Source organism: Spea bombifrons, chromosome 13 (genome assembly GCF_027358695.1).
Source record: "Spea bombifrons isolate aSpeBom1 chromosome 13, aSpeBom1.2.pri, whole genome shotgun sequence".
Taxonomy (NCBI): Eukaryota; Metazoa; Chordata; class Amphibia; order Anura; family Pelobatidae; genus Spea; species Spea bombifrons.
The window spans coordinates 11,994,243-12,020,547 of record NC_071099.1 but is presented as its reverse complement, the minus strand read 5'-3'; the positions used below and the strand labels follow the sequence as shown (position 1 = coordinate 12,020,547).

The 26,305-nt window shown below is 39.2% G+C and overlaps 1 protein-coding gene across 2 annotated transcripts in view; it reads right to left on the bottom strand.

The window, feature by feature from the left end:
- Window positions 1-4,598: 4,598 nt before the first annotated feature.
- The window catches only part of EYA2 (EYA transcriptional coactivator and phosphatase 2), a 69,077-nt gene continuing 47,370 nt past the window's right edge, over window positions 4,599-26,305 (bottom strand). For both annotated transcript variants that reach the window (XM_053453307.1, XM_053453308.1), the window contains 7 exons: window positions 17,224-17,313; window positions 12,258-12,316; window positions 10,823-10,983; window positions 8,708-8,822; window positions 8,336-8,457; window positions 8,016-8,116; window positions 4,599-5,464 (listed from right to left, as the gene is read on the bottom strand). In XM_053453307.1, the coding sequence (XP_053309282.1) occupies window positions 5,384-5,464; window positions 8,016-8,116; window positions 8,336-8,457; window positions 8,708-8,822; window positions 10,823-10,983; window positions 12,258-12,316; window positions 17,224-17,313 (729 nt within the window). In that variant the 3' untranslated portion in view covers window positions 4,599-5,383. The remainder of the gene's footprint in view (window positions 5,465-8,015; window positions 8,117-8,335; window positions 8,458-8,707; window positions 8,823-10,822; window positions 10,984-12,257; window positions 12,317-17,223; window positions 17,314-26,305) is intronic.

Sequence of the window (26,305 nt, the reverse complement as noted above, 5' to 3'; positions counted from 1 at the left end):
AAGAGGGGCATCAAGGGAGAAAAGAAGAACACAGAAGCCCGCATTATGTGTATATCATGGAAACAGCCGCCTTAATGTCCTCAGTATCTGATATTTTAATACCCTTAGGTGCGTGAGGCATGGACTTAATTTATTGTTAATTAACGAGGTGTTTATGTGTGACCAGTGACGCTTCGTCGGTATCCAGAATCCAGACGTTTTATATGAACATTTACTGGTAAAAGGAAATATTTAAGGGTAAATACGATTCTAAGGTTTCTGGTGTGAGAAAAACACCCCGATATGTGCTCGGGGGCCCCTAAGGAGAAAATATGCCCTTTATATACATTGTGTTTAAATTGAAGAGGAACAACCCATCTCAAACTACCCCGGTCTGGACAAGAATTATAATTTTACCAATTGTACAGCGCTGCAGAATATGATGTCGCTATATAAAACAATTAATAATAATAATTTTGCTTAAAATTCCAGTAAATTTGAACTCCTAAGGAAATCCCCTAAAATTACCTGCTTCAATAATGAGATAAAACTAGAACAATTTTACCAGCAAAGAAAATTTCCATATACAACAGCAATAAATAATTTACAGCATCCAGTCCACAAATGACCGATCTTTAACTTTTAAAATAAAAATGAAATTGAAATCAACTTGGCTGCATATAGAACTCGTTTTTAATTATTATTATTATTTTTTGGTGATTATTGCCCCTTTTGCCCTTGTTAATGTAACACAGAGGGCGCGCCTTCAGGCTATCGTTATGTGGGGTGATTTTTTAATGAAAAACACGTTTTCACTTGTAATTAAATTAAGACCGAAACATGGCACGACAGATCTGCCATTTGGTTTTAAATCGCAGGGGCTTTGCTCGGCATTGTCCCGAAGCTTTTGTGGTGGTCCGGCCTGCAAAGTATGATGAGAAATCCATCGGTTAATTTTAATCAACCATTGCGTGGATTTTCCCTGTAATTCCGCAGGTTCTTCTGTGGTTGTGATATTAAAAACAACCTTCTCTATAAAACCACTTTAGATATAAAAGTTTATCCAACCTGATACAAACTGTATAGTGAAATTTGCCTGTTCTCCACCAGGTGGCGACATTGTCCGTGCAAAACATTCCGACCGAGAACGCTCGTTAACTCCGAATAGATCCACTCCGGCCACTAACTGCCATAGAGATATAGAACCTGGCTGCAGATCGGCCCTATTCAGCCCCCGTCTAGTCACCGGTTTCTCCTGCTGTAAAGGCGCAAACCTTAATCAGTCGTTGGTCTCGTCTTAGATGCAGGAGCCATATCCCTATCCCATGCATGTTTAAATGCCCTCACTCTAGTCTCTACCACTTCTGCTGAGAGGCTGTTCCACTTATCTACCACTGTCTCAGTAAAGTAAAAGTCCTTCCATTCCAACTCAGCCTCTGACCCTCTAGTGTTAGATTCTGGCCTCTTGTTGTAACTTTTCTCCTTCTTTAAAATAAACTTGTACTTTGATAAAGAATAAATTATTTGTTGATGTACAAAGCAGTTTTACTGTTATACGAATGTAAATTCGGTTCTACTTTTGCATGCTCGTATAATCTGTAGGAATTTTCATTGGAAATGGAAATTCAATCTAGAATTTCTTCAATACTCAAGTAGAAACTAGTAGAAACAAGGGGGAAAAAATGTTTTCCTCTTACCTGCCCCGTGGCATCCTGAATTCACGTGCCATCCTCACACCAAATGCATGCTAGTCATCGGCATACTATAATCCAAAATTAATGTCTCTATACAGATTATTGAGACTTTTAGGGCTGGAGAACCCTGCGATACCCTCATACCCAGCAAACATTCTGACCTCCTAGAAAAGAGGGGCATAGGGGAGGAAAGAGGGGCATCAGGGATTTGGGGCCTACAAGAGAGCCTGGCCAAACTAAAACAGGGACACCTGGGAATTATGCTAATGAGGAATAGCTCTCGCTTTCAAGGTTGTACACCCATTATGTAGTCTAATGGACCATACCATTTCAATGTCGTTGAAATCTTTGCGGGGGGTGGGGTTCTCGGCTATATTAATATCGACAAAACCAAGATGCACTTTGATGGTAAGGAATCCGTGGCCCCACCTTCTATCGATTACATACATTTTCATCGTTTGCACTAAAACCAGAGCTATTACAGCGAATAAAAACAACACCTGCCAAACGTAGGCGGAATGACCCTTAAACAGCCGTAACGCGATGTTTCGGTGTCTGCGGGGTTAATAGGACAGCTGATAACGCTATAAGAACATAATTACACCCAGATCTCAGACAAGGTGGGTAATAATTACATAAGTGCTGTTGGAACCCAGGTAAGTGCGTCCATCCCGTCAGGGAGAGCCGGGTAATTACCTGACGCGGCTAATTATAAGGCCAGCGGAAAATAAAGTTCATTACACGGAACGTGAAAGATAAATTAGAGGTTGGAGGTGATTTGATAGCCCGAGGCATATTCATTCCCCGAGCTGGGAACCAAGAGCAACAAAAAGACAAGCTGTCAAAGCGTCGCTCAAAGTGAAAAGGTGAGAGCCTGGGAACCGTACCTGCTGAGCTGGCATCTCCACGACTTAACGCTTTCATGACCGATCAGTAACAGAGAAACTCCTGCTGTAAAGACTCAAACCTTAATCAGTCGTTGGTCTCGTCTTAGATTCAGGAGCCGTATGTCTATCCCATGCATGTTTAATACCCTCACTGTATTACCCTCTACCGCTTCTGCTGGGAGGCTGTCCCACTTAGCCACTACCCTCTCAGTAAAGTAAACTTTACTTCTTCAACTTCTCAGCAGATGTTTCTTCGAACAACCAGGAGCTGGATTTTGAATGAATCCTTTCTAATGATAATAGGAGTAGGAAGGAGCTAAAAAAGGCAAATATTTAATACCTAAAAAAGTGTCTTTTTCTGAGCATTTAAGAAAACAAGTCTTAACTAGAATGCAGATAGTGATCGGCTCGGCAGCCCATGGGCTACTAAACATGCGCCGGCCTTGCCGTACCCAGGCTGTCAATCACAAGCCGCAAGATAAATATATCATTATCTTGTCCTTAAGATGGAAACACATCAGCAGGTTCTAAATAGCTGAGATAATTGTTATTAGGTGTCCCGAGGGTAACCGTCAGAACAATATATTTCACTAATGATCAGGAATTGCGCGTTTGGCTCTGTGGGAAACATCGTATCGCAGCGGCTTCTTCAGCTCGGAGCCTCGATTACCGACCGGCAAATAAATGCAAATGTGAAAATGTAGCGAGAAAAGTCCCGTCGTGTTTTCTATCCGGTTACCTCTTTATATTATATACCGCACTCACCATACACAACAGATTAAAACGTTCTTCGGCTGATGGAGTTATAGAGGTTACACCACTGCTGAAACGTTTGGATTCCCTTCAAAATTTCCTTATTTTTGAAAAAAAAAATCAGATTTTGTTCATTAAAATAACATGAAATGAATCAGAAATCCAGTGCAGACGGGGTTAATGCTGTAAATGACTATTGTAGATGGAAACGACTGATGAAACCTCTTCATAGGCGTACAGAGGCCCTTTATCACTCCCATCACTCCTGTGTTCCAATGGCCCTTTATCACTCCCATCACTCCTGCGTTCCAATGGCCCTTTATCACTCCCATCACTCCTGTGTTCCAATGGCCCTTTATCACTCCCATCACTCCTGTGTTCCAACGGCCCTTTATCACTCCCATCACTCCTGTGTTCCAATGGCCCTTTATCACTCCCATCACTCCCGTGTTCCAACGGCCCTTTATCACTCCCATCACTCCCGTGTCCCAATGGCCCTTTATCACTCCCATCACTCCTGTGTTCCAACGGCCCTTTATCACTCCCATCACTCCCGTGTTCCAACGGCCCTTTATCACTCCCATCACTCCTGTGTTCCAGTGGCCCTTTATCACTCCCATCAGTCCTGTGTTCCAACGGCCCTTTATCACTCCCATCACTCCTGTGTTCCAATGGACCTTTATCACTCCCGTCACTCCTGTGTTCCAACGGCCCTTTATCACTCCCATCACTCCTGTGTTCCAATGGCCCTTTATCACTCCCATCACTCCTGTGTTCCAATGGCACGTTGTGTTCGCTGATCCAAGTTTAAGTGTAAAACGATAATTGATGGGTAGAAAACACTTTTGTAATTATGTTACAGACAGAAATTTCCTCGTTTTCCATGAAAACAGCTCAGTGAGCAATTGTGGTGCAAAGTGGGCTTGGTAGTTATGGTGACTACTCTGCTTAAAATGTTTTGTACCCCAAGTGCTACACATAAATAACAACCCCTAGAGCCGAATACCTCTTACCTGCTCTCAAGTTCTAAATTTCTTGGTACCTTTTGTCCAGTGACAATAAGTAGACTTTATTGGCGAATATTGTAGCCAAGTGTACTATGGGTAATCCTGCCCTGGATGGGTAGGTGAGTAGACTTGGGTAGGGGAGCAGTTATATACGAAGGTCGTAGTCAACCGTAGAATCACAAGTAGTTGTGATCAGGTCTAGATGGTCGTGTCTCGCCACAAAGTGACGTCAACCTGGACCAGGGTTCCATCAACAACGAAAAACAAACAAAATAGTATTTTCCCCAAAATGTAAACGTAGGTTTATTTAATGCCTTTCATTCATGACAACATACCGCATTTTAATTTTTTTAATATATAAAAACCAAAGATGGTAGGCTTAAGGCACATTGTAGACACATGCGCAGCCCACATACCATCTATACAACATTAAAACAGAACTCTAATAACCCTTAACAACCATCACTAATGTACACAACATGATTGTCCCCAGAGTTTGCCGTGAATAAAAGAATTATTAAATAAATTTTTCGATGCGCAGCCCACCCTCCCCACCAGATAGTTTCAAAACTCAGTTAGCGGAGAGTAATGACAGGAAAAAATGAGAACAGTCCATAAATTAGAAAAAATAAAAATAAAAAAATCAATGTTTTACACTTGTTTTCATGTAGTCCCATGAAGGTAATGCATTGTGAAGTAGGGAGAGTCCGATCGAGAGAAAGACCATCTTTTACTAATTATTTCACAAGATGACCCAAGAGATCAAGTCCTTTTTTTGTGCTTGTAAATAGTCCAGGTTGGAAAAAACCAATCACTTGTAGTCCAAGTTCAATTGTGAGCATTCAATTAAATTATACAAAGTATCCGCCTGGATAAGCTATTATCCCCAAAGAAGTCTTGATCCTCCATGGAAGAGTTCTCCAAGGCTTATCTTGGAAGGAGCAAGCTGAAGGTCCGTTTTAAGAAGTCCAGTTGACCAAGCGCGACCCAACTGGAAATTCCCGACGAAGGGCGTCGTTTGAAAGCCCGTGTTTGGTGGCCCTCGAGGAATTCCTCCGGTCTGCTACAAATATTCTAGTTCCAGAGCATGTCTTAGAGCTTCGAGATCGGCATGGCAAGAGATCCTCCAAAACGGCATGTTGTGCTGTAAGGTGGAAAAGAAAAAAAAAAAAACAACACTCAATAATTTGTTTTTTTAAATTACAAATATTTGGTTTCCAATTATTAATATATATATATAATATAATACTCCTATTATTTGTACTCGTTTCAGACCTGGCGAAGGGGCCAGGAGGTGGAAGTTGATTGGATACATTCTCTTTCCATAATGAGACTAACATTAAAATAAATTTTGAAACGTCCAGTTTTATTTATTGAATTTTTGTAAATTTTTCTGCTGATTCCCATAAACTTCCCCTTTGTGACAAATCGTTGGTATTAAGTTCGCCGCCAGTCACTCGAACGCGGTTAATTTTTACGCTCATCTACAAAGGAAGCCATAACTCCTGTGATATGATCAGCGTTCTTTAAATGGAAAGAGGAGTCTCTGTCTCCCAGCGCTCCCTAAAGACCGTCTCTTTTCTTAAGAATGAGATAATAATCGTCATCCTTCAGAAATCATGACAGTCGCAGAGAGGTGGTGGAGAGGTGGCTGCGGCTTTAACGAGAAGAAGACATAAGCAGACAGAAGACGTTTAACGTGCCGTCTTTAAACCATTGAACCTTATCATAACTTAACGGCCATAGAGGTCTTTGATCTGTGGGTCTACATTTCCTATACGTATGTTGCTGTAGGAAAAACTACCCCAAATTACTTCTTTGGGAACTTTCAAAGTTTTATTGAAGCGATATCTGAGCCTGCGTGGAAATTAAAATGATAGCTCGTACTATAGATACGTTGGGTAGGGGACCATGGTGTAGAACGACTGAAATTCGAGGGCAAGAAGCCATTGTTAGAGGGTCAGAAGCTTAGAATGTATTATTTTACTGACGGGGTGGTGGATAAGCGCAATAGATGGTATTAACCCCTTACATGTGCAGGCTTTGTCATTAAGGGGTTAATTAAGAAGAGTGCAGTTAAAAAGTATCAGTGATGTCATCATGTACAATGTAATCAAAAAGTATATATCTCAAAAATAGAGGGGGGCGCGCGATCTAAAAAGCATAAAAGGCATGGAAATTCAGGTTCACGGAATAATAATGACCAATAGGTACAGTATAATTTAAAAAAAAAGTACATATTATATTGGCATATGGTGTCGCATGATGATGTCACAAGTGGGGCAGCGCCAAAAAATAAAAACAAAATAATAATCCTTTTCCTTTGTAAAAATACACATGAAGTGGCGGTCCCTTTAAGAACGAAATAAAACAAGAGAGAAAAAAAAAACAGGTAGGTCGGGGAATGGAGGTAATCGGAGCCAAATTGGTTCGGGGACCAGGAACAGTGTTCTGGGGCCTTGTGTTTATAATAAAATGCAACCACTGGTAAGGGAAATATCAGAAAACAGCGTAGGTTTTCATTAAATTCAATACCGTAGCAATTCAATTTGCTCTGATGTCAGCGTGGGGAGCAGTAAAAGTTTGTGATAGTGACTGTACATACTATATATAATTAACAGCGCTGGGTGGGGATGCCTTACAATGAATGGCGTAGCCGCGGCACTCGACAAGAAACAAAGGGGAAAAAATAAAAAAAACATCTTGTGTTTAATAAAAATCGGAGTTTTGAAGACTGAAAGCTAACAGTTTTCTTGTGAAAATGAGCTTTTAGGAAACAGTCGTTATCAGGGGACAAGTCAAAATAAACCGAGGGATTTAGGGTAGGAAATTACTCAGGTAGTCGGCGAGTGTGGAGCTGACACTTTTTTTTTTAAATGTTAAGGAACAATATAATTAGTTTTCCTTCGGCGGTTTTGTTAGAGCCAGTGTCAGAAAGGAAGGGAGGAGAGGGAAAAAGTGCAAAGAAAAAAAAGAAACAGCAGAATAGAATCATAGAGAGAAGAAAAGAAAGAAAGAAAGAAAGAAAGAAAGAAAGAGAAGTAAAGAAAGAAAAGAAAGAAAGGAGAAAAAAGAAAGAAAGAAAAGGGGGGAGAGAGAGAGAAAGAAAGAAAGATAGAAAAAAGAAAGAAAGGGGACAACAAGGGGAGGAAAGAGAGGGAATAGGAAAAGATAGGGAAAGAGAGGAAGACAGGGGGAGAAACAGAGATTGGAAGACAGGAACAGGAAGAGAAAGAGAGAAAGAAAGAGAACGAAAAGGTTGAGAGAAAGAAAGAGGGGAAGAGAGAGAGAAGGAGAAAGATAGAGGAAGAGAGAAATAGGGAGAGGGGGAGAGAGATCAGAAGAGAGAGTGGAACAGAAAGAGAGAAAGAAAATGGAGAGGGGAAGACAGAGAGGGGAAACAGAGAGGAGAAGGAGAGGAAGGGAGGGAGAAGAAGAAGAGAATGAGAGAGAGAGGGGGAGAAGAGAAAGAGAGAGATAGCTTGGGGGAAGAGAGCAATCAGAAAAGAAAGAGAAACAAGAACAGAAAGAAAGAGAAAAGAAAGAAAAAGAGTGAAATATAATTCAACCAATTTCATATCAGAAAAGTATTAACAACGCAGACGTTAGCTGAATTGAGACAAACATTTTAGGGCAAATAGTTAGAAATCAAAAGACCCCGGTGATTATATTCATTGCAAAACACTAAAAGTTACCTTTTTCGCCGCCTGTTCCTCTTCGACGCCATCACCAATTACGACGTAAACGGCTTTCCTCCCAAATCGCTGCATTATCCTCTCGAAGCAGCACTCTTTCCCTGTGAGGACACGCAGCTCAGTATTTGCTACATTAAACAATCGACACAATGTCTCCAATGGCGGAACATCTACTGATGGGTCGGCTGAGCTCTTGGGGGTGCAGGGACAGAACCCCCCCATCTGCTAGACCTTAGCCTGACTAATTTCAATCAAACGTCTCGTAAACCCTGATACGTTTCATGTTCTCGCGCTGGAGACCCCAGTAAGTGACATCTTACCTGTCTTTGTTGCACTGTATATGTTTTCAATTGGAAAGACTGTGCCCAATCCATACAAGAGGACTTTTGCGATGGCGGGTATGAGCTGGGTAGTGGTGACTAACACATTGACACAGTTAGGTCTGCAAAAGAATAAAAAAAAATTACAAAAAAATAGTAAAATAAAAATATAAGCACGCTCATTCCAAATCCGAGTGTCTGAAAACAGAGGAGGAATCCAAGCAAGTTTGTCTCTTTACAGTTGGGTTATCCACCATTGGCCATGTCAACTACATAGATCTTCCAAATAACTTGAGGGTCACCAGGGAGAAAACGCCCCCCCCCAAAAAAAAGATGGATTCTGGTTGGAACATCCCTTCTAAATTCCCTTACCTGGAATGTATCAGATTCAAAGCCTTCAGTGCATGAGTGAGCCATAAGTCGGTGAGGGCTTCCATTTCTGCCCGAAGCTGAAGCCACGTGTCTCTCTTGGGTGATCCTATTAACCCTACGAAGATAAAACACAACCATTAGAATGTAGAATCATCACTGGAGATAAAGACAGTATGGGTTCCGTCAACATGGCGCCGCGGATCGTCACAGATAATATCACCTAAACTATGAAGTCACCGCTCCCCGGAGAACGCGACGTGTTGGCTCATTGCATAGCGTCATTTAATATGATCTATAAGGGCCGGATTTATATCTGTTCTTTAAACAATTCCTGATATGCTACAACGTATCGGGGAAAAAGGATTGTTCTACTTTGTAATAAGAAATCCTCGCAGACGTGTCGACCAAGATCGATAAAGTCCCAGGATTACAAGTTTATATATATAATAAATGGGAAGACTTTGTACTAGACAAGGAAATGCTGGGATTCCTGCGCACGACGGACACGTCTTAAAAACACTGGGAATTTCGGTCTGACGGGGGAGGGGTAATCCTTTAAACACACCGGTGACAAGAGTTCAGCCTGCGTGGGAACGTATGTTTAGCGCTCTGATGAGAACGAGCCCTGAAGTCATGGGTTTTCGTGTTCGTAAAACAGTTTTGTGCCGTAATTATAGGTGGTAATGGATATTAACCTCTTCACAGCACAGAAAGACACCACGCAGACAGCTACGTTAGAGGAAAGGGGAATATTCTTCTCTATGAGCAAAAACTCCAGTGCTGTATACAGTAATAACCCCCCAGCGCTGTATACAATAATATCCCCCAGCGCTGTATACAGTAATAACCCCCAGCCCCGTATACAGTAACGTAGGTCGGCATTGAGAAAAACCCAATTTTGTTCCAATAAACCCCCTTTATCCGCAGATCTAGAGCCGCCATACTTGTCAACCATTTGATATTTTGGGTGACTTTCCCGGCTCAATCACCACACTGAGCTGATGCTTTATGGCAATGCTAATGAAGTCCATCCCTCCATAGACTTTCATTAGCCAGGGAGTCCAGCTGAGTGATTAAGACTGAGCCATTCTAATGTTCCCCACAGGCAGTATGATAAGGAGTCGGGGTGTTTAGTAGATTGGAGCTCAGATAAAAGAGCGAGAACTCATACAAATGGCTGATATGCAACTGCCTGAAAACATTATACTCTGCAAAATCAGAACTATTGTGGGGTACTTAAAATTAAAAATGTGTTTTATGTGACAATTCAATTGCAGATTATAAAAAAATAAGACTTCATAATGAAATAAAAAATGTTTTTGCCAAAAAAAGCCCCACATTATTTTACATTTATTTGAAAAAAAAATCTACAGCATATATGAAGTAAAACAACATGGAATCAATTAAGAATACAATAAAAAGTTGGCAGGCCGCACGCGCCATTGGCACAAACTATTATACACAGTAAAAGTGAAGCAGATCACCCGCTGGTATAAACAGCATTCATGTGTTGAGATGTCCTGTTCTCTTAATTTTATTAGCCCAAAACCATGCTTTTAGTTTTAATTGCTTTCGAAAAAAATAAAAAAGAGCGGGTTTAACGGGATACAATGTCTTTGTTCTGACAGGAAGAAAAAGTATTTGGAATCGAAGGAAGAGAACTTATTTTCTCGTATTTTCCCCCATAATCATTTACTCCCTGGAGTCCAGGCCCGGACTGGCCACCTGGCACACTCGGCAAATGCCCCACATTCTACCAATCAGCAGCTCCAGCGGCGGCATGTGACCGGCCGCAAGGCGTGGTCTATAGTATCGTTCATATGTCGTGAGGAGGCCAGCCGTTTCCTGCTGTTTCTATACACATTATCGGGGCTTTTAGGGCTGTAGAACCCTGCGATACCCTCATGCCCAGCAAACATTCTGACCTCCTAGAAAAGAGGGGCATCAGGGGAGGAGAGAGGGGGCATCAGGGGGTGTGGTGCATAAATAGGGACTGGGCAAATTAGATGGAGACACTCGGAAGAAAAGGTTTAGGGAAAAGCAAAAATAAGTCCTTGAAAGTTTTCGAGGAAATTCACTGAATCCCTGGAACTAAAACGTAGGTTTCTCACGTACCCCCGACGTTGTTTTTGTAGGTGCTGTACATCTCCTTCACCCTCCTGTAGCGAAATGCTAATTTCCTCATCCAGTCCACTCCGCCGTGGACTCCAGATCCCAGACAGAGATTCGCACCGGCAGCCGAGCTGTGAAAGCCATCTGCGGAAAAGTTATACGAGCTGCGGGGGAGGAAGGGGAAGAGTGTTAGTGCAATTAAAACACGGACTTCGATGCACGCGGGCAAGAGACGGACACACGTCTACGAACAAAAAAACATCGGGCTGCGGAGTCCCAAAAAACACGTTTCGGGGGTCATCATCTCTGTCATTATCAGTAGAAGGGACTATTGGGGTTTCGAAAGGACCTAATATCTTGCACCATGAACAACAGTCCACTAAAAGCCATCTCTAATTGGTTTGGACGGTCCGATCACGACATTATGGTTTTTACGTATCGATAATCCAAGAAAATTATATTTTTTTTAAAAAGGGTTGAAATAATAGAACAAAAAAACCCATAGTAACAAAGTCAAGGCTAATTACAACTGCTTTACCCAAGGTCGTTGCTTGAAAACAGATTAAAAAAACCCCGCAAGTTTTGTAGCCACGGATCGCACACCCATCTGGCATGCAAAGGGTGCGTTGATATGTGTAACAGAGTATCCACAAACCCGCTGAAGGCTTTTCGCCCATCTGAGAAAGCAATTATTCGGTTTGCTGGAGTACGTTTGGATCACCGTGAAGCCAATTGTGATGTCAAAAGTTTCAGATAATTTGGCAGTTTTTCTAGATCTCATTTTTTTGGCCCGGCCTGTTATATATATATATATATTGTCATGGATTCCTTCAGACCTGTCCCTGACATTGTTTTCTTTGTACAAATGAGACTGCTTTAGGGGATCGTAGCGGTTTGACGAATTTTCCATTACAAGTGTCAAAAATCGTTATTTTCTATTTTAGTTTCTGGATCGAAAAAGTCGATTGTTTCTCTCTCTCTTTTTTTTCATTAGCTCTAGACAAGGATGGGTCAAGTATGACAAATCGACGACTTCAGAAACTCCGGAATGATGTGTTAGATTTATAAGGAGTTTGGGAGAGGACCTAACTCCTGGATATCATTCATGGTCAAATCCCACCTGGCATTGGGCGGTCTTTAACTGAAGGCCATCTTGTCTCAAGATTGCAAGCTCTTTGAGATCACGAGTCTATGGCTCCCAACTGCCCATGGGTGCCTGGACCCTTTGGAAAAGACAGTCCTACCTTTAGGATATGCACACTGAAGCCCATGGACCCTTAGCCAGTGGCCATCACATAGAGGCTTTTAAATGCCCCATAGACCGAGCATTAATTAAACCATTTCATAACCCCCTTTTTTAATGACACCGTTTCAGTTATTAAATGGATACTTTGGATATTGGCATTTCGATCATCCTAAATCAAAGTGTCCTACCCACCTCAAGTCCTGGCCGTTGTCATCTGAAGATACGTCGTCTATGTGTATCTGGTCACATTCCTACAAAACAAAAACATACAATACTAATTCTGCATCGAATTTTTAAAACCAAACATGATGCAATACATTTTAGTTCTATGTCCTAGGAATCTATTATTCTCAAATACAACGTTCTATTATTTATAGGGTTAAGCTCTGTGTGTGCATCGTCTATGTATTGGCTCCCATGCGCAGGCCGATTGTCGTGTTCCGCGGGACATGATTCCTCGTCACAATATTCGATACTCTCTGGGTATCATAATGAAGTTTACCATTTTAAATTAAATCACCTTTTTAATTTCCTACTCTGGCTTTGTTTTTATACGGCTGACATGTATCGGTCGCGTTCCATATCAGAAGCGCGAGACACAAGGTCTGCCCCGGGTTCCGTCGGCAGTCTACGGAGGCCGAGGCACAATAACGGTGTTCCAGCCGACTCACTTCCTCATGCATTGTACTCGGTATTGTGTAAGCAGAAAGGTATTTGAGCGTGGACGGGGATCTGCTTTTCTCATTTTCGACTGAATTGTTGAACACGCTAACCTGTGACAACGGTAGCTATCACGTTTCTGACTTCATAAAACACCGTGACACTTAGGGAGACGCTACCTCATAACCCAACGACCAGCCCTATCTCATTACCAAGCAAAACATAAAGTTGGACGCGGCGCGGCTTAGCGCCGTCTTTGGGTACTCGGTGAGCAGACTCATTTTTCATTGCGGTTGAAGGCATTCAGGAGCGAGCAAAGCGTCCCAAAAAAATAGCTGGTCCCTGGCCTGGTTTTAGATATAAATAGATTGGATTCGATCCTGAAGCTAAGACGAGACCAAGGACTGATTAAGTCTCGGATTTAAACCGATATTTAGGAAACGCTGGACCATATTTAAACATTCTGGGTTAAAAATGCTAAATGGAAGCAACTGTGAGTGAGTGAATGAGTGAGTGAGTGAGTGAGTGAGTGTTCCACGACAGAACCCGAAAAGTGATAATAATGATTTATTGTGTTTATTATTGTGTTTTTATTATTTTTAAGATTGTTTGGGTGCCGGAGCGCGTAGCAGGTGGATGGGTTGTGAGGTGTCTCTTCCAACGAGTCTGACCACATCTTGGAGGTCACACTCCAAATTAAAAATGTATATTTTGTAGAACACCCTCCACATTTTGGAGGTCACACTCCAAATTAAAAATGTATATTTTGTAGAACACCCTCCACATTTTGGAGGTCACACTCCAAATTAAAAATGCATATATAGTAGAACAGGGTGTTCTACAATATATACATTTTTAATGCCATGCCACCTGTTTTATCTGAATGAATGAAAGCATTGTGTGCGAAGACTAATTCTTCCAAAATGTAGATTTTTTCATATTTTTTTCAGGGGCTAAAGCTGCCTCTAACCACCGGAATTCTGGTGACCAGTGCTCGGATTGTGTTTATTATCTGTGTGCTTTTCTGTTTTATGTGTTTTTCTGCACTAGTGTTTCTTTTTATCTAAGGATTTCTCAAGAATGATTATGAGAAGCTCATTTCCAACAAGACCGCGATGGTGTGTGTGTGTGTGTGTCAGAATTCCAAATGTCTGTTTCTCCCAGCTCAACAAAAATCATTTATTACAAATATACATTGTCAATAGATTCAACGCCCTAATGTGTACGAACCACTGAAAGGACTTGATTAAAATGTATTTATATTTTGTATTTTTAAAGAATTATACAAAATGTTTCACTATTTGAAATTTCAGATGGAATCTTTTTTTTGAAATATCGATTTTATTTTTTTTACACTAGAAAAATATGAAAAAGAAATTGAAACAAAAAAAACACATGATTTTTATAATTTCATATGATTATATGAGCTCTTTCTTCACCACATTTATTTAGATTTAAGTACAGACCCCCCAACCGCAATCCTAGCAGAATAATTTAATAAAGCTTTAGCTAAATGCTCTGGTTCTTATTGAATTACCGGCAGAGAATTCTCTAATGTTTAGAAATCTATTTTTGTATTTGTTTGTTTACAAGAAGTTAAATTGTGATGTGTCTTTTCTTCGATATAATTCAATTAAACTTCAAAACTGTTAGTGACTTTAACTCTTTCACCACTACACATCTGTGATGCATACTATTGGTTTATTCAGAAACTTCCTTACATTTTAAAGGCGCTCCCTTTAACTGGGATGACTTATGATCGTATTCTTGATCATAAATTCAAAATGCATTTTCATTGTTTCCCGGCAAGATAGAAAATATAGTAAAATAGAAAAACTAAACTATCTTTTTTTTTACATCTATACCAAGCAAATGTATGGATCAAGGTGTTACTTTTATGTGTATGCGGACGAGCAAGATGATGTCATAAGAAAAACACATAAAATGTCATAAGTAATACATAATAATTATTTTTCCTCTTGGTCATTGGTTTCAATTATTTAAAATACATCTTAATTAAAAAAAATGTGAATTCAAAAATACACAATTTAAAAATAAAAAAGGTCTACATGTATTTGCATTAAATAATAAAAATATTATAAAAATAGGTAACTATAAACACAATCCAACAACTATCCAACAAAAAGCATACACTGGATCTTCAAGATCGTGTTTATTCTATTCCTTTAGTAAAATAATAATAATAATAATAATAATAATAATAATAATAATAATAATAATAATATTATAATATAATTTTGAAATATTTGCAGATATATATAATTAGTAAGAACACACGTGTTCTGTGTTTTGATGATTATATTAACTGGTTATAACTCTCTCTCCGCTGGAAATTCTATTTCCAGAAGTAACGAGATCATCCCACACATCTGTCTGAATGGCTTCCCAGTATTACGACACAGGTACTTGGCTAATTCGGATGTCTGAGGAGCAGATGTCTGGATAATGTCTTTAAAAAAAAATGTCTTCTAACTGGTCTTGCGTTTATAATAAAAAAAAAATATTAAATAAAAATAAATAAGTACTTCTCAGAAGCGGAGGAAGCTGCTATACCACATGATGGAGCTCTCCATTAGCTAAACACAAATTAATAGCCAATTCCAAATAATATCTTGTCAAAACTCTACATTCCTTCTAGAACTGTCTTTGGCAAACAACGTTTACCTACTCAACCGACCTCAAAAATTCCTGAACGTTCACAGGTCTAACTGGTAAGATTTAGAATTATATCCTGGCAAAATAAGGGAGGTTCCATCGTAGCCAAAGGATTAAGACGAAAAAAAAAGTAAAATCATTAAAAAAAAAAAAAAGAGGCTGTTAAACCAATTTTTTACAAGTGGTTTGCTGCCAAAAAGTCCCCTACGACATGCAAAAATTCATCACTCAGCTGTAAAGGAGTTTAATACGCTTTTAGTAATACTAAATTATTTCATAGGCTTGGAAAGATTTAAAAAAAATAAAATAAAAAAAGTACAAAATCTCCCAAGTGTAAAAAGCTTAATTATGATATAAAAATTTAGAAAGGAAATAAGTCAAATGCAATATATTTTTTTTCAATGTGTGTCTTTTTTTGCCGAATTGTCTACAATAAATAGGTTATCCTAGAGCGTTTTTATGGGAAAACATGTTTTTTTTAAAAAAAATCAAACAGATCAACGGCGGTAAAATGAAACAATTCAGCTGGAGTGTAACATTCAAAAAGTTCCAAGAACAAATGATTTGGGTGAGATGTGGGTCTAATTTACAGGGAGATATATCTATTATATTATTATTATTATATACAGATATTATTATATCTGGCCTTCTTAAACCTTAACGGACACCCACAAAAATTTGATGAAAAAAAAGAATAACATAGTTCTGCGTTGATGCTGCTCGATTGCGTTTTGTGCTCTTGGAATAACAATACATTGTGCAGTTGTTTTTTTATACGTCTTGGGAAAGTTTATTCCAAATTGAAGGTTATTTTGGAACTTCTAAAGTGTTCTGGGAAACCTCAAGTCTGTTGAGCGGAGATCCATCAGTGGACGAAGGAACGGTAGACACACAAGGGTGGCTGAAAGCCACCGGTCCCTGTAGAAATATTTGCCGATTGTACCTCGAAATATGTTGGGGCGTTGGCAGGGGACAGGGTCGGGGCAAGTACTACTTCTAATTTCATGAATTTTGGGTCATTGGTAATAAGATTTTTGTGGCTGACACTGAATTCTTTGTGACCACACATGGCCTTTCTCATGAAGCTGAATTTAGAACCTACTTATCTTTTTGTAATATATAATTTTTTGGTCATGTTATGTTTTTTTTGTTTTTTTTTCCAGAGACATGCTGAGGATATTTCAAATTATTTACTGAAAATAACCCTTATAATTCTTATTTTATATTATTTTTTATTATATTAAGTTTTAAAAAGTATTTTAAAGCCTTGAATGAAAATGGAGCTAATAAATGAATGATGCCTGGAAGCTGTATAGACAGCCTAAGACTTTTTATCTGTTTAAATCCCCCCCTGTCCAAACTTTGCTAAATTAGATTCTATTCAATAAAAAAAATGCACTTGTTCCATTACTGGAATTGGATACTAATCCGCAGCCAAGAACTCATTCGGCGTCACGTATGACTCATGTAAACATGTTAATAATTACGTTATTCATTGTAGTGAATATAATGACTATGCGTTATTCTAACAACAAATTATGAATATTTTCCCAATGCTAATCTACTTTAATGTCTGGAGGCATTTTTTTTTAATTCTGCCAATTTTGTTTAGTTTTTTAAAAAAATGTTTATAAAATTATCTGGTATTAAATAATGATTTTGAGTCACGTTCCAGATTATCCCTGATCTTATTTCTTACACCAATATACAATATATTCCTATTATTTTGTTTCGTTTCTGTATTAATATAAAACTTTTGTTCTGCTTCCAGAATCGGAGGCAGGTGCGGTGTGCTGAGAAGGGTTTCGGCGCACGGACATACCTCCAGGTCGTTAAAGAAGAGATGAGTATCAGCAAGGTTGAAGATCATCTCCTCCATCATGAGGCCTACTCTCACCGACGTGGTGGTGTCCTGTGGAAGAACAAAACGAGAAGCAAATGGTTTGTCAGCAAAAGAAGATGTTTGAAGACATTTAAGGTCAACAATTCACTGAACTTTCTTGTTACATTGTATCAGAAATGTACCCATGGTATGTTATATATTCCACTCACCAAGGGGCATATCTGGGAACCCTGCTCCCCATTTGTCATGTCCACTACCCACCCACCTTCCGCCTATTCCCTGCCTACCTTACTAAGCTCTCCAGCCAGTTCCCTCCTACTTTTTGGGGATTAGCCCCGCCCCAGCACAAAACCACCCTCCCTAGAAGAGCAAGAGCTCTGGGTAGCCTACCCTGGGAAGTTCCCAGGTATGCCAGTGAGACACCGCCACGTCATCGTGAACCATTCCTGTCTGAAGTGTTCGAACGGCCGATTAATTTATATAATTTTTTTAAAAATTATCTGATCACAAAAAAGCAGATGTTTCCAAAAAAAAATGGAGAAGTTCAACTTTTATTCCTTAAATAATTAAAAATTTAGAAAAAAAGTCATGATGAAACATCCCCTGGTTCAATGAGACATTGCATCATTTCCCGTGTAAATGAACATACATGCATACACTTAAAAATGACGAAATTAGCTGTCAGCCTAACATCATTCATGGATTATAAATAAAAAAAAAAAAAAGTATTGTCTCGAATGATTTGAACCACATTGCGGAGGATTATCTAATGTTCATTTTCATTATCTCCTCCAAATGACCCTGATTTAAATGGCAATAAATTCTCCAAAAAGCATCCAATTGTTCCAACGAAGCTTGTGGTTTTCAGACCCTCTTTGCAATGCGTGCGGGCGGCGCTATCAGATGTAAGGTACAAATCATGCTAAGACCCCTGATTTATGTCGACTTTTGTCTAATTCTCTGCAGCTTTCTCCTACAGACATGTTCTCGCCGATCAGGGTCAGCCAGTAAATTAAATTTTAGGTGGTCTACGGGAAGAATGGAAAGCCGAGAGTGTTTCGACCGCCCTTTGTGGCAGACGCTGTTGAAAACGGCCTATTACACATACTAACCTCATTATTATGCATTCTTCATGTAGTGAGCTTTAATTAGAGGAAAATGGTTGAGTTCTTAAGCGTATGGATGACTCACAAAGACCCCAAAAAACCCTCAAAAACCACAAAATATATTCTACGCACCAGGGATTCGATGTTAGACAATAAACAGAGTTATGTCATCTTTTCCACTTTAATTATAAAATTAGTCCCCGAGACATTTTCAAATTCCGATACTTTTGTTAAGAGAATCAACATAATTAGGCTTTTTTTGTTTAACCTGCATAAAAAAAATGTTATAATCAACCCCCAAAAATTGAAGTTTTATTTCATTGATTTTTTTTTTTTTTAAAGGGATGTTTACTTTGTTTTTGTGCTCTCTACAAAATCTTTAAAGTGTTTTAAGGAAATTCTACATAGAGATTCTTGTCCTTTCTTGTGAGGGTCTGGCTAGGAACAGTTCCTGGATCTTGTTTTCGGAGGACTGTGTTGGGAGAAAATGCATGGGCGAAAAGGCCTTTTCTGTCTAAGCAATCTCACCGACGCTATCATAGAAAGAGTGAAGTGTCACAGAAATAACAGTTTTTATCTTTTTTGTGACTTTTTGGCTCTTACTGAAGGAAGGGCTCGAAGGAAGGAAAGAAAGGAACATTTTCAGAAATGCAAAAATAGATGTTTGCGATCTCAGGAATCTCCTTGCAGAACTCAAATGAAGACTCAAGAAAGGTAGTTTCCAAAAACGTGTTGTTTTGATACAAAATGTTTGCTCCTGGGTTACTAAACAGACAGGTGCAATAAGTCATGAAATGTACGGAGGTTCATTGACTTTCTACTAAATGGAGTAAAGAGTAATGGAAAATAAATTCAAATGATCTTACAATAAAATATCTTATATTAAAAAAATTTAACCTCCCCCCAGAGAATCTGTCATCTAATCGGTCTCTTTTGGCTTGGTCATTCTATGCAACACGGTTTCAAAATGGTGTCTTTACAACAGTTGGGTGTGGACTTTTCTTCATCACAATTGTCCCAATGAAAGTCCATTGGCTGTCTTATAGGGAGCGTTTGACCATGAAACAGCCAAGTCAGATTTGTGCATCAATAAAAAGTCAGATTATTGTACATTTCCGGCCTTTTTCACAATAATAATTGGTGGAAAGTTGAGAAGAAGCGTTGAGAAGAACCTAATCTTCTCCCTTATATGGCAGGATATGTATATGAAGTTCTAGAACGGAGATAATAAAATATGTATTGGTAATAAAGTATCAAGCAGCCCATTGCTTTTGAAGTGTGATCGTCCTGCTGTATAACTGTATGAGTCTCTCGGTGGATTTGGGCCAACTGTCCTCGTTTGACAAGTCTCCCGAAGACAATGTATTTCTTTCCCTTTGTTTGTCCTCCTCTTATCTATGTACAGAAAGCTATTAGTTTAATCCCCTACTGGGCTCATTAACTGGCTGTTAAAGAGAACAATAGGATTCACACCTTTTTATTTAACAAACTAAACACTGTAATGGTTTACAGACTTCTCTGCATATCTGCTATATGGTAATTCCTCCAAGGGAGCGTTAATTCAATTCCTGCCCCCCCCCTTTATTAAATGCTGCTATCAGGGCTGTGAGTGGTGGGTGCACTGAACTGCTTTCCAGAGGAGGCTAATATGGGGTGTAAGAACCCCTGAAATTCTACCCTACGTGCACTTGACTTGAGGCTGAGTAATCTTAGGGGGGGGGAATGGTCCTCTTATGCTCCACCACTCAAGTTTTGCTGATGCAGCATGTTCTCAGATGCCTGGAGCCTCTTGCAATGTAAAGCCGACCAAAGAACCGAGTCGGATCCCATGTTTTGTCACCAGCGTCAGGTTCTAACCTCCTGTCTACCGAACGCTCTTAGCATATATCAGTCCCTCTCCGGCAGTGGCAAGCGCTTACCAAGAAGTCACAAATAGGGTCTTTTTTAATATTTTCGATCTCCACGGGCAGCAGCTAGTTCTTTTCAGTTGGGTTATAGCAAAGTAATCCTCTGGCGTACCGCCAGCCCGAAAAGTCAAGCAATACCTGCCAAAGTGCATTAGCGGGGTGTCGATGATGTCCCAAAGCTTTCAGCCCCATAAACATCGACTAAAATTATCTCTTGGCAGGGTTTTTCCAGGAGTTTACTGAACAGACGTCACTCAAGTTTATGCGTCTTTGCTTTTTAATGGCCGGTCCCGACTCAAGTTCTTCTATACGAGTGGGAGAAGAAGTAAAAATGTAAAAGCACTTTTTTTTACAACTGGGAATGGACTCTAGATAACAAAGTCCAAAATTTCTCTCCGGGCTTTTTTTTTTTTTTTTTTTTGTATTATTATTATTAATTATGCTTTTTAGGGATGTTTGGAGTTCAAACCACATTATAAATCAAAGCGAAATCTTATCCATGCCTTTTTGTGTGTGCTGGCTGGCCGTTGAATACAGTGTAGCAATAAATTATAGTGTCCGCACTGAATTAATGGCAAGAATTTACAGCTGGTCACCGATTAAACCACCCTGTAGCTTGTGAACACGCTACATACATTTAAAAACCTGCAATGTGGCCCCGCTGTAAAAAAAACAACAAAAAAAAAACACAATTTCTATTTAATTTGCTCTGACCACCCGCGATACTCTCGCCGAGGTAGGTTGGCTTCATAACGTTTTTTACATACATTTGGGGAATAATTATTGCAATCAAAAGGGTTAACGGATTAAATGCACTTAAGGGGCCGTTAGCTAAAGCAGACGATAGATTTACTTTTAACTAACGTCAAGTGCTTAAGCAGTCCCAAATATCTAGAGGTTTCGTAGGCAATAAACTAGCCAGAGAAGATTCTCATGGAATCCGATGGTAAAGAACGTGATTGAGGGAAGGAATGGCCCTTTTCTCCTCTATAAATCTCATTCTAGAGAAAAAGAAGCCCCTTTGAAAACGCAGGTTTTGTTCCCCCGGTCCATCTTCCGCCATTAGATTTTGCTACGTCGCTGGTTGATGAAAGATTCTGGACTCAAAAGTCAACAATCGTAAAGAACCCTTTTCTTCTCCAGCGACAGGCAACATCGAAGGTCCGAGGACCACTCATATCCAGCCAATAGAGCTGACTTTAAGGTAACAATGTACCCTTTAAATTGATGATTGTTAAGTTGTACGTCAACTGTGGACGTAAAGACGGAAGTTGTCCACCTGTTTATCAGTACTCCCACCACTTTGGAGCTGTCTAACCCCATACATTTTCAAATATTAGGAGTAGAAGTTCAGGTATAGAGGGGCAAGCGGGGTCCAGCCATATGAGACTGGTTGGTGGTGCTGTCTGTCCGCTTAGTTGCAATAACTAACAAGACTTCTCCAAGCTAACTAGTTACATGACTCCTGCCGGTCGGCGACCAACTTCGTAGATGGTTAAGAATCTTGGAAGTTATAATTTACTAAAAATTGGATGTCCCTATGAAGTATTCACTATGAGTTGAATATCCATAGCCACAAAGACATTATAACTTTAATTATAACCCTAATTGTGGGTCCAAATCGGCATATTTTGTGAACCATGGCTCCTAGCTACGTCAAAAAAGGAAAATTTTGCAAACAAATCTCAAAAATCCATTAGAGAATGTTTGAGAATTTTTTTTCTCGCCCCTGTCTGACATTTTTTTTTTTAACAAATACATGATTATTTTTTTTTTTGTAAAGATTAAAATGCATACGCCTTAACTAGTCGAGCAGGTCTGATTTCTAGGAGTTTCCAAGCAATTTAACCGAATTAAAGGCATTCACTTGTTTTTTTTTTGTTTTTAATTTTCGACCATTTATTATTTCAGGTAAAACCGCAAGTAGGAGATTTTAAACACAAAAAGCCTCGATTGTCTGTTAATCCGTCTCTCACCCTTGGCTGACACCTCTAAGAGATAAACCCTACAGAATAGGGCTCTGATTTGATAAATACACATAATTAACACCTTCATCCTTGTGGCAGAGTCATTATTTGCTCTCGTACTCAACAGGTAGTTGGCAGCACTTAAAAAAAAAAAAGAGAGAGAAGGGGGGGGTGTAGGGTAAATGGCTATAAAACCGTATCCAAAATTGGGGCTTATCTAGACATTGTCTTTGCATTTTGAATGTCAGGGTAATTGAAACGTAGGTAAATAGAGACAGACTCAGACGGCAGGCTGGATTTATGTACTCGCATTTTTTTATTTTTTTTTTACCGTAAACGGTTCGGCCGCTCAGACCCAACGTACAAGTCTGAACAATTTTTTTGGAGCCGTACCTTGGTACATAAATAAGGTTTGGTGGGTAGGAGAAGTGGGGAAAAAAAACCCAATAGTGGTTTAGAAGCGAAGGAAGAGGTGATAGAGCGAAAACGTCATTAAAGGTTTAATACCCAGAATGCTGGGGAATTCTGCGGAACTGGAGGATGTTTAAGACAAGACTGTCCAATTTGTCTATTAGTTTTGCCTGCTCGGGGCTTTTAATGTTATGTAAGGAAGATGTAGGAGGCGGTAGTTGCAAGCAGGGGTGGTAGAGGGTAATACAGTGAGGGTATTAAACACGCATGGGATAGGCATACGGCTCCTGAATCTAAGACGAGACCAACGACTGATTAAGGTTTGAGTCTTTACGGCAGGAGAAACAAGCAGACTAGACGGGGGCCGAATGGGGCCGACCTGGCAGCGGGATCTATGTTTTAATATAAGATGCGTATTCACTATAAAGAACTTAGCTTTATCCAAATTCAATGCCTTTCGCGAAAAATAATATTTAGTATCACTGGTTATTGTGATGCTTTCTGGATAAGTTGGGGGCCTCAATAATTTTTTTTTTACTGGGCATCAAACCTGATAATTGCCGAACATAGCAGCTTATTGTTCGCGCTCCAATAACAAAACCTCCGATCTCATGAAGAGGTACAGGGTGTATAACCTGTAATTTAACGTGAGAAGAAAGAATTCAGGTACAAAAACCCTCTAGATCCCGACCATGGTTTGAAATTGCAGTTCTATTTATAACGCACAAAAGGAACGGAGCTTTCCAAACGAGCTGCTTGTGTACGGGGTTTCAGCTGACATTTAAATCACACGTATTCATTCTAAGAGCCAAACTAAAATTGAAAGGTACTTTGGGTAAGTGGGAAGGAAGAGATGAGCCAAAAGGTTGACTTTTTAAGAAAAAATAAAAAAAAATACTTCCCTTGGCACGGTATAATTAGGACTTTGTTACGGGTTCCGGGTAAACCGACTTCTCGCTACGTCGCGGAAAGTTTTGACACCGACGATTTACGTCAAAAACGTTGTGTACCTTTGTTGTGCCTCTTTGATCAAATCGAAGGAAGAACTGTTAACATTTTGAGAACTAGGTAGGTGTTTTGAAAAACAACAGTAGGAGCTGGAGGCATTTTCGTTAAAAAAAAACAAAAAAACACATTGACCAGACTCAAAATTATTCCCTTCAAGTGCTAGCTGAGAATATCAACCAGTTATTTCAACACTCGCTGACTTAACACATGACACCTAATACCCCAACTTCCACCTTGGGTGATGTCATATCCTATCTGAAGGACCCCTAAATGGTGAAAGTTTTAGACTGTAAGAGCTTTTTATTTAAAAAAATAGCTTTTTTTAAAAATATGCTGGAGATATATTGCCAAAAAAAAAAAAAAATTAAAAAATTTAATTTTTTGTAAAATAAAACTTCAGAAATTCTTTTAACTAAAATGCAGAATATAAAAAATTATAAAGTTTTATAAATGTATAAAATAATTATTGAAAAAAAATCCCCTTAATATAATTCAATAATTCAGAATTATTATTTCTACTGTTTTAAATATATATATATTTTTTTAAAAAAATTCTAATTCTAAAACTATAAGCCCAGGAAACCAGGCAATTTAATTTTTTTTCTCATTACCCACTAAATAAATATCTGTTCCGCAGTTTGTAAAATTCCAAAAATTCCCTGTATGCATGTAAAACAATCTTAAACTTCCTTGGAAAATCCTTTCCAAATTGTATTCATCTTGACTTAATCCATAAACCTCGGAGCGAATTAGGGCCGTATTTGTTGTTTGGAAAGCTATTTCGTAGGGTTCCTGGGGTCTGTGTTTTTTTAAGGAAGGACTTCTTTGGACTCGTAGTCAAGGATGCAGAAAAGTAGGGTCAGCCTCGAGGAGGCCCAAATGGGCTTCCTATGTCCCTAGGTGCGCGGCACGCATGACTAACACAATGTAAATAAACACAGCTGAGCCGGGAAGAATTTGGAAGGTTTTCTCATTAGAGAAATAAAATAAACAGATGTCCTTAAGCACTTTGGCCTGTGTTTGTCGAAGGAATTGAAAAGTCTTAGATGTTCGAAACAACAGAGGTGGTGCAGGGCAACATCTCAAAAACCAGTAAAAAAAAAACAAGAAAAAAAAAATAAGAAATTTGCCGTGCTTCGATTTGACTAATGACTCTGCGGGAAACATCTTTTTTATTTGAACCTTTAGAACCTCCCGTAGATTTTAACTGACAAGCAATAAAAGGCCAAAGTTTATGTCTGTGCAATTAAATAGTAAAAAAAGGAGGTTTACTGCAATTTGTCGGATAGAGAATATATAACCCCCTAATTAAAAACATTTTGGTTAACTTTCCAGTGGTTTATAATCATTTTCTATTTTATTTATTTACGTGTTTTTTATTATGCAATTTGCCATGAAGCCGCGGACAGGTTGGTAAAGTAGAATTCTGATGTTTCTCAGCTAGCCGTCGGGACAGGCTGACCAATATCATAATCATGGACTTCAAAGTGTTTAATAATACTTCAACATACGAATAACACATAAGAATAACTTAAGAATAGCCGGAAAAAAAAATGACAAAATAACCCAAACCCTCTGTATTTTATATATCACGTTGAAGATGCACAGCCTTCTAACTATGGCCAAAGGATTTTGGTGCCAAATGGTTAATTTCATTATTCAGCCACTAAAATATGATTGATTTGTTACTCGTCTGATGTCTATCATCAACAACCGGAGAAAGAGGCCCTGTTCCGCCATCTTTATCAACCGTTGGGTAAAGTTTTATTCCATCATCAACAGAAAGATGAGAGACTTCTTGTCTACCATGATTGCCAAAGACAGCTCTCCTCTACCATCCACTTTCAAAAAGACTTCTCGGTAACCTTATCAAAAAACTGCCACGTGTCCATCAACAATAACGGTCGTAGGATATCCTGAACGTTCTAATTTAGAACTTTCTAACTTGGATTGAATTTTCTTCGCACTTCCCAACGCCTTCGCTAAGTTCGTTTAGGTCCTGTGCTTAGACATCCTACGATGGCCTTCTCCAAATATGTTTTTTTTCCTGGCCGTTGTATGTGGCAATGACTTATTCCTCAAGAGAATTCTAGAACATTGGGTTGATTTACCATCTTCCTTCTCCCCACCCCTTTTCCCGGCACCTTTTAATGTACACACGACTTTAATGATGTGTTAGTACATCGTGAGTCATGTGCGTCACTTTCCCTTCGAAGTCTATTAATAGATACTCGGCTTTACGGTTACGAGGAGCGAAACTGCCATATTAGTGTTTTAATTAACGGATCATAATGATAACAGCAGGCATAGAGCCCCCCATCCCCCCTTAAAACGGCTAAGCAGGATTAATTGGAAGCCGTTAAAAGAGGAAATAAGGTTTTATGCACTTGACTCAAATACAACTGGCACGAAAATACTTACGGGGAATAAAAAAGCAAAGAAGAAAGCTGTTCAAAGTAGTAGAATATTAAAAAAAGAGAACAGAATGTTTGAAACATGAAAAGTAATATTTCCAGCGTTTTTTTTATTAACGTTGCCAGTAAGACCTACTCTGGGCACCAGTATGATTTCGATACGGCAGCCATCTTACCCAAAAATCACAAGTCCTATGACTTTTTTATTCTGTTAAAAAAACATTTCATCTCGCGACCGGATCCCGCGT